At 46.3% G+C, this 8,749-nt stretch overlaps 1 protein-coding gene across 1 annotated transcript; it reads left to right on the forward strand.

Annotated features, from left to right (window-relative positions):
- Nucleotides 1-7,626: 7,626 nt before the first annotated feature.
- On the forward strand, nt 7,627-8,580 carry LOC311530909 (olfactory receptor 14A16-like; the record flags this gene model as incomplete). The annotated part of the gene is made up of 1 exon (XM_084647941.1): nt 7,627-8,580. One exon carries the CDS (start codon nt 7,627-7,629, stop codon nt 8,578-8,580), a length of 954 nt encoding a protein of 317 aa, XP_084504067.1.
- Nucleotides 8,581-8,749: the final 169 nt, after the last annotated feature.

The raw sequence follows: 8,749 nt of genomic DNA on the forward strand, positions 1-8,749 counted from the left end.
CAGTCACTAGCAATGCTCCCGCTGACTTCAGCAGTTCCAGGGGTGGATCATAGAGGTGCACGCCGTGTGTTCATTAGAGCAAATTTCTCCAAGGAAATTTCTTCACTTCACAGGTTTATGTTTAATGTTCAAATGTTTAATGTTCCCCATTCCATGGAGAGGTGGCCACATCAAGCAAAGGACATTTGTATGGATGGAAATGTAGGTGGGGAAGGAAATGAAGGGACCTTGTCCAGGGTTGCACAGTTAGGAACGGAGAGAGCTACAAACATGGGCTGGGGTTTCCAAGCTGACTTACCCCAGTTCAAACAGAGAGACGTTAATGGCATCCCTGTGTGTTCCCCCACTGGTCATTGGTGCTGATACGCTCCCCCCATGCAAACCAGGAGTGATTCCACTGGACTCAGTGAGACTCATTCTTCTCTCCCTCAGCCTGGTGTAAATAAAGAGTAACTCTAGTCGAGTAAATGGAGCTGTTTCTCCTCTTACTCACCCAGTGAGTAACTCAACAGAGTTAGGCCATGTTGACACTATGGACCTTACAGCTTTTACCTTTACCGCCGTGTCTACCCTTCGGATCTTTCTTCCTTTATCGCTTGGGTGGGTCAAACTTTTGTCAGTCGGGGTGGTTTTTTCACATCCCGACCGACAAAATTGGTAGTGTAGACAAAGCTTAAGGTGGGGGTTTTTGGTTAACTTATTGTTAGTTATGTTAATTGAAGGATGAATTCACAGCCGTCAATCTCAATGAGGTCTGTGATTGATCCCGTCATTCGTACCTCGCAGTTTAACAATACAAGGCAGCAGAAGGAAACTGGAAGTTATGGAGGGGCTTATAACTCCGGAAGCCCTTGGTCAAATGACAACAAATTTGGAACTCGAATGCTACCCCGGGCTTGCCTGAGGCACCCAAATTTCAAAGCTATCCGAGTAACCATTCAGCTTCTAGTGCACTTCCAGAAACTGAGCTTTAAACCATACGAAATGGCGGGAATGGAAATCCTCTAGCCCTCCTTCTGCATTGGCACAAGCGCACAATCCAACACGCAGACTTTCTTAAATTCCATTCTCATTTTGGGTCCCCCAAGATTTAGTGGGGGCCATGCACTACCTTGGGTAAAATGAGACAGATTGAGACCAGTTTGACCTGTCTCACATCAATAGTTTGATCTCTAGCTTTGAGCAAAATAAACAAACCTAGAAACTTGTAACGGGGCTCATATCTCCACAACCCTTGGCTCAAATGACCCCACATTTAGGTCACTAATCCTACCCTGCACCCTCCTAAGACACATTAAGTTTCAAAAGAATCTGACTAAGCATGTCTTCTGTTTTTTCCTTTTTTTTTTAAGAAAGGAGGACCTTTAAACAGAAGTCATGGTGCAACCTGAACTAGAAGGGCGTTGCTGTGATGGTAATAATATTCATCAGTTCATTTACTGGTTGGGTACCCATCTTGCAGGTTTCTATGCCCTGGTCTACACTAGGACTTTAGGTCAAATTTAGCAGCGTTAAATCGATTTAAACCTGCACCCGTCCACACAATGAAGCCCTTTATTTTGACTTAAAGGGCTCTTAAAATCGATTTCCTTACTCCACCCCTGACAAGTGGATTAGCGCTTAAATCGACGTTGCCGGCTCGAATTTGGGGTACTGTGGACACAATTCGATGGTATTGGCCTCCGGGAGCTATCCCAGAGTGCTCCATTCTGACCGCTCTGGACAGCACTCTCAACTCAGATGCACTGGCCAGGTAGACAGGAAAAGAACCGCGAACTTTTGAATCTCATTTCCTGTTTGGCCAGCGTGGCAAGCTGCAGGTGACCATGCACAGCTCATCAGCACAGGTGACCATGATGGAGTCCCAGAATCACAAAAGAGCTCCAACATGGACCGAACAGGAGGTACGGGATCTGATCGCTGTATGGGGAGAGGAATCCGTGCTATCAGAACTCCGTTCCAGTTTTCGAAATGCCAAAACCTTTGTGAAAATCTCCCAGGGCATGAAGGACAGAGGCCATAACAGGGACCCGAAGCAGTGCCGCGTGAAACTGAAGGAGCTGAGGCAAGCCTACCAGAAAACCAGAGAGGCGAACAGCCGCTCTGGGTCAGAGCCCCAAACATGCCGCTTCTATGATGAGCTGCATGCCATTTTAGGGGGTTCAGCCACCACTACCCCAGCCATGTTGTTTGACTCCTTCAATGGAGATGGAGGCAATACGGAAGTAGGTTTTGGGGACGAAGAAGATGATGATGAGGAGGAGGTTGTAGATAGCTCACAGCAAGCAAGCGGAGAAACGGGTTTTCCCGACAGCCAGGAACTGTTTCTCACCCTAGACCTGGAGCCAGTACCCCCCGAACCCACCCAAGGCTGCCTCCTGGACCCAGCAGGCAGAGAAGGGACCTCTGGTGAGTGTACCTTTTAAAATGCTATACATGGTTTAAAAGCAAGCATGTGAAAGGATTACTTTGCCCTGGCATTTGCGGTTCTCCTAGATGTAGTCCTAAAGCCTTTGCAAAAGGTTTCTGGGGAGGGCAGCCTTATTTCGTCCTTCATGGTAGGACACTTTACCACTCCAGGCCAGTAACACGTACTCGGGAATCACTTTAGAACAAAGCATTGCAGTGTATGTTTGCTGGCATTCAACCAAAATCCGTTCTTTATCTCTCTGTGTTATCCTCAGGAGAGTGAGATATAATTCATGGTCACCTGGTTGAAATAGAGTGCTTTTCTTCAGGGGACACTCAGAGGAGCCCATTCCTGCTGGGCTGTTTGCCTGTGGCTAAACAGAAATGTTCCCCGCTGTTAGCCACAGGGAGGGGGGAAGGTTGAGGGGGTAGTCACGCGGTGGGAGGAGGCAAAATGCGACCTTGTAACGAAAGCACATGTGCTATGTATGTAATGTTAACAGCAAGGTTTACCCTGAAAGAGTGTAGCCACTGTTTTATAAAATGTGTCTTTTTAAATACCGCTGTCCCTTTTTTTTTTCTCCACCAGCTGCATGTGTTTCAATGATCACAGGATCTTCTCCTTCCCAGAGGCTAGTGAAGCTTAGAAAGAAAAAAAAACGCACTCGTGATGAAATGTTCTCCGAGCTCATGCTGTCCTCCCACACTGATAGAGCACAGACAAATGCGTGGAGGCAAATAATGTCAGAGTGCAGGAAAGCACAAAATGACCGGGAGGAGAGGTGGAGGGCTGAAGAGAGTAAGTGGCGGGCTGAAGACAGGGCTGAAGCTCAAATGTGGCGGCAGCGTGATGAGAGGAGGCAGGATTCAATGCTGAGGCTGCTGCAGGACCAAACCAGTATGCTCCAGTGTATGGTTGAGCTGCAGCAAAGGCAGCTGGAGCACAGACTGCCACTGCTGCCCCTCTGTAACCAACTGCCCTCCTCCCCAAGTTCCATAGCCTCCACACCCAGACGCCCAAGAACGCGGTGGGGGGGCCTCCGGCCAACCAGCCACTCCACCACAGAGGATTGCCCAAAAAAAAGAAGGCTGTCATTCAATAAATTTTAAAGTTGTAAACTTTTAAAGTGCTGTGTGGCACTTTCCTTCCCTCCTCCACCACCCCTCCTGGGCTACCTTGGTAGTCATCCCCCTATTTGTGTGATGAATGAATAACGAATGCATGACTGTGAAGCAGCAATGACTTTATTGCCTCTGCAAGCAATGATTAAAGGGAGGAGGGGCGGGTGGTTAGCTTACAGGGAAGTAGAGTGAACCAAGGGGCGGGGGGTTTCATCAAGGAGAAACAAACAGAACTTTCACACCGTAGCCTGGCCAGTCATGAAACTGGTTTTCAAAGCTTCTCTGATGCGTACCGCGCCCTCCTGTGCTCTTCTAACTGCCCTGGTGTCTGGCTGCGCGTAACCAGCAGCTAGGTGATTTGCCTCAACCTCCCACCCCGCCATAAACGTCTCCCCCTTACTCTCACAGATATTGTGGAGCACACAGCAAGCAGTAATAACAGTGGGAATATTATTATTATTCATATATTCATTATTCCCACATATGTTTTAGCCCCATCAGGCATTGAGATCTCAACCCAGAATTCCAATGGGCAGCGGAGACTGCGGGAACTGTGGGATAGCTACCCACAGTGCAACACTCCGGAAGTCGACTCTAGCCTCGGTACTGTGGAAGCGCTCCGCCGAGTTAATGCACTTAATGCACTTAGAGCATTTTCTGTGGGGACACACACACTCGAATATATAAAACCGATTTCTAAAAAACCGACTTCTATAAATTCGACCTAATTTCGTAGTGTAGACATAGCCTAAGAACCCTGCTATTGGAATATTCCAGGAGCATTGAGATGGGATTGTGATGTTCAGCAATGAGAATCTCAGAGACAGGAACAAACAAAAAACTCGACATCACGGCACTGATATTTAGCTCGTGTAACCTGGCCGAGTTCCATAGCACTCTGCCAATTTACATTGGCTGAGGAACTGGTCTAATTGACTTCAGTGGGGCTGGGGCTGATTTACACAACAGCTGTTTGGGGATCTGGACCCTTTGAGTCCAAGGCAGCTAGAGGTGATTTACAGAAACTGGGGCACTGACCCATTCACTCCAGTGGAGCTACCCTGATTTGAACTTGCTGAGGATCGGAACCATTGATTCCAATAGGTCTCGGGCTGATTTCTACTCTCTGGCTCTTTGCATTTCATCAGTTTCTCTGACATGAATGTCTCGTGTAAATTACACATTTTTAAACATTGCATCTGCAGCCAAAGGAGCCTTTTATTTTAACGTTGTCTGCCGGAAGGAAAACAATGTTACAACTGAGAAAGAAAGAAAGAAAGAAAGAAAGAAAGAAAGAAAGAAAGAAAGAAAGAAAGAAAGAAAGAAAGAAAGAAAGAAAGAAAGACCTGGGCTATTCATCCCAATAAAAGTTGAAGATCAGATGCAGAAAATCTCCACAACACTGTCCCCAGTTCTGTCCCAAGTGGGAATGAATCGCTCTGTCACCCTTACAAGTTATACTTGTAATTCATCCCAGTGAACAAAGAGCTAGGAAAGAGGAGACTGGTTACGAATGTTTGACTCTTCTTTGGTTCAGTTTCACAGGCAAAGGATATGGGTTGGAAACTGCGTCATGGGCCAGATCCCCAGCTGGTGTAAATGGATGTAGCTCCCTGGAAGTCAATGAGTCAGATCCCCAAGTGGTGTAAATAGCCCTCACTACTCTGAAGTCAATGGAAGTGTATCAATTTACACCAGCTCAGGACCTGGTCCTTAGTTTTTAGTGTTTGTCTCTTAGTGAGGAACTTGAAGCAGCCAGGGCAGCCTGAGCTGTGGGTTCCTCTGGTGGCTGCATCCCAAGAGCTGCTGGTGCAATGCAGGAGAAAAACATCTCTGCTCCCCTAGAGGTGACTATGTGGAGTTAATGAAGGAACAGGCTATTCCAGGCCAATGAGACTCTGGTGCCAAGAGGCTCTTAGCTATTGTAGAGCCCATGTCTGTGCTACAAATATCTGTTTTATTTTGCCATCCTGTGGGGACCCCTTTGTGATCCAGCCCTGCCTTGTTTTTTAGCTAAAGGTCCTTCAAGAGATGCTGTCATCATGTGAGATGCAGGGCAGGTGCTGTTCCCCCTCTGGGGGGTTAGGATCAACTAGGGCAGGTTGTCAGGATGGTTTGCTCCTGAGGTGAGAGCAGAGCTGGGCTCACAGCCCTGGAGACCAGATTCAGCTATTTAGCCCCAGAGCAGGGATATCTTGGGCTCTGACCTTGTTTGAAGCCGGCACAAACCAGGATCAGCTCGAGAGCTGGGACTGTCTTTCAGTCCCTGATCCCATTTAGTCCATCACCTTTCACCCAAGCCTGCCCTAGGAGGGAAGCAGGGAGCGCCCATCTGTGCTAGGAACTGCAGAGAGACCCCTGCAACTCAGGACATCCAGCAAAGGGATGCGACAACAGCTGGTGGATACTACAGTGATGGGGGCATGAGAGAGAGAGAGAGAGAGAACCAAAGAATCCTGGCAGCGGGTGAATAGATAGATAGATAGATAGATAGATAGATAGATAATGACCAATGATTCCTAACACAGTCGGATCAAATGCATCACAAATTGGAATAAAGACCAACAAGGTAAGTTTTCTATTACAATTAAATATGTTAGAGTATTCGTATATGGGGCAAATTTAATATCAGAAATATGAAGTGCAATTAGAACTCTTTAAGACATTTACTATCAAATTATGCAGATATATAGAGATGATCAGATTTTTTTTTCCACCAGAAAAAATTGACTTTTCATTGAGGTTGTGAGAACCAAACAGTTTCAGCCGAAAACTGTTGGAACCTGAAAATTTTTAGGCATAATCAAAAAAAGTTTTCATTTTTATGGATATCAGAAACTTTCGAAGAAAATATATTCACTGAAAACTGAATTTTCCTTTGAAATAAAGTAGAAATTGTCTGATTACTCCTACCTGGAAACTTAGCTTTTTGCCAGAGTGGGGAACATGAATATTGTCCAATAACACCATAATTTCCAACCCCATTCCCTCTATTGCAACCGTGTTTGTCTGTTTCAAAGGGATAGCTGCAGGATGGTAAAACTGAGTAGGTAGCAAAGTTGGTCGCCCAGAGAATGTGTTTTAAACATACTAACCTCTCTAAACTAAAGCCCTGAGAGTCGAAGCTCCCAGACAAAGGCTGTCTCTCTTTATCCTACCCAAGGACAGGCAGGAGGTTGATGGAACTAGAACCCAGATTTCCACTTCTACCATCATAGCCTCTGTCCCACACTGCTGCCTGCTAAACAAAAATACTGTCAACATGTGCACAGAACATGCACACAGGAAGACACAATCCATCCCCAAAAGAGTTCACATTCAAAGTACACGAGACAGACAAAGGGAAGGGGAGGAAAGAGAGGCAGCGGTGACTGCTCCATGGTCACAAAGTGACAGAGGCAAGACTAGAACCGAAGTCTCCTGACTCACACAGCACAGAAATAAAGTCACAGAGGGGAACCACACAACCCAGCAGCAACTGAGCGATGCGACCAGCCCACCATCACCCAGCAATGGGAGTGCAGCTGGGATCTGGTGCCATAAATCAACGTGTAAGTAGGCATCAGGCGGTATGTGGGATGTTGGGGTGGAATCATCACAGAAAAGCTGCCATGCGGGAAGCTGAGTGATTCTGTGCTGTGTTTCTCAGTTAAGTGGGAATCAGACTGTGCTGGCATTTTAGTATTTTAGTTGGCCAAGTTGTGAGCCTGCTGTCTATAGCAATAGGGGCATAATTTTGGCTCAGATTGTTGGATTTGGGTTGTACTTTGTTCCATCTTTCATCCTGCATTTGATCAAGCCACATCTTGGGCCAGATCCTCAAATGGTGTAAACTGACCCAGCTCCAGTGACTTTAAGGGAGCAATGCCAATTTACACTCCTGTCATAACGCACCAGAGTAGTGCCCTGGTTGTGAGCGGTGAGGAGCCCTCACTACTCCAGACAATGGAAGTGACAAGTGCTATGCACCTTTGACATTCACATCATGAGATATCATGGAGAGGGGAATCAGAGTCATTCCCTCTCTCGCTATAACCCTGATCATTGCTCTTGTCCTTCCCTCCACAGCCATCACACGATGAACTAAGAAAGAAAATGTCCAACCAAACTACCGTGACCGAGTTCCTTCTCCTGGGATTCTCTGATGTTCGAGAGCTGCAGATTTTGCACTTCATTGTGTTTCTAGTGCTTTACCTGGCAGCCCTGACAGGAAATCTTCTCATCATCATAGCCATAGCTCTTGACTACCACCTTCACACCCCCATGTACTTCTTCCTGATGAGTCTGTCCATCCTAGACCTCGGCTCCATCTCTGTCACCATCCCCAAATCTATGGCCAATTCCCTTATGAACACCAGGTCCATTTCCTATTCTGGATGTGTCACCCAAGTCTTTTTCTTCATCTTCTTTGCTGAAACCGACTTTGTCTTACTCACCATCATGGCATACGATCGATATGTCGCCATCTGCAAACCACTGCACTATGAGACTATAATGAACAGGAGAGCTTGTGTCCAAATGGCAGCCAGTGCCTGGATCAGTGTAATTCTCTATTCTTCATTGTACACCGGGTACACGTTTTCGATAACCTTCTGTGGAGGCAACATGGTGGATCAGTTCTTCTGTGAAATCCCCCAGCTACTGAAGCTCGCCTGCTCTAACTCGTACTTCAGTGAAGTTGGGGTTATTGCATTTGGTGTGTGTTTAACCCTAAGTTGTTTTGTTTTTATAATTGTGACATATGTTCAGATCTTGACCACGGTATTGAGAATCCCCTCTGAGCAGGGCCGACATAAAACCTTCTCCACATGCCTTCCTCACCTCATTGTAATTTCCATGTTTCTTTCCACTGCTGTCTTTGCTCACATGAAACCCATCTCCAGCTCTCCGTCAGCTCTGGATCTCGTGGTGGCTGTTCTCTATTCCGTGCTGCCGCCAGTGATGAATCCAATCATCTACAGCATGAGGAACAAGGAAATCAAAGCTTCCCTGAGGAAACTGACTGGGTGGAGGTTATTCAACAAAAATAAAATGTCTGCATTTCTCTGATGAACATGGTTTTATCTGTTTTTTTTACAAATACAATCAACTGATGACATTATTGTCCCCATAAGAATATGGTGTGTGATTTTTTTTTTGCAAAATGCTGTATGTATAGTGGTAAATCCACACTAACTCCTCTAAGTCAGTGGAGTTCTTCTAGGTTTATAGCAGTATA

The sequence above is a fragment of the Lepidochelys olivacea genome (genome assembly GCF_965140295.1).
Source record: "Lepidochelys olivacea isolate rLepOli2 genome assembly, chromosome: 14".
NCBI lineage: Eukaryota > Metazoa > Chordata > Testudines > Cheloniidae > Lepidochelys > Lepidochelys olivacea.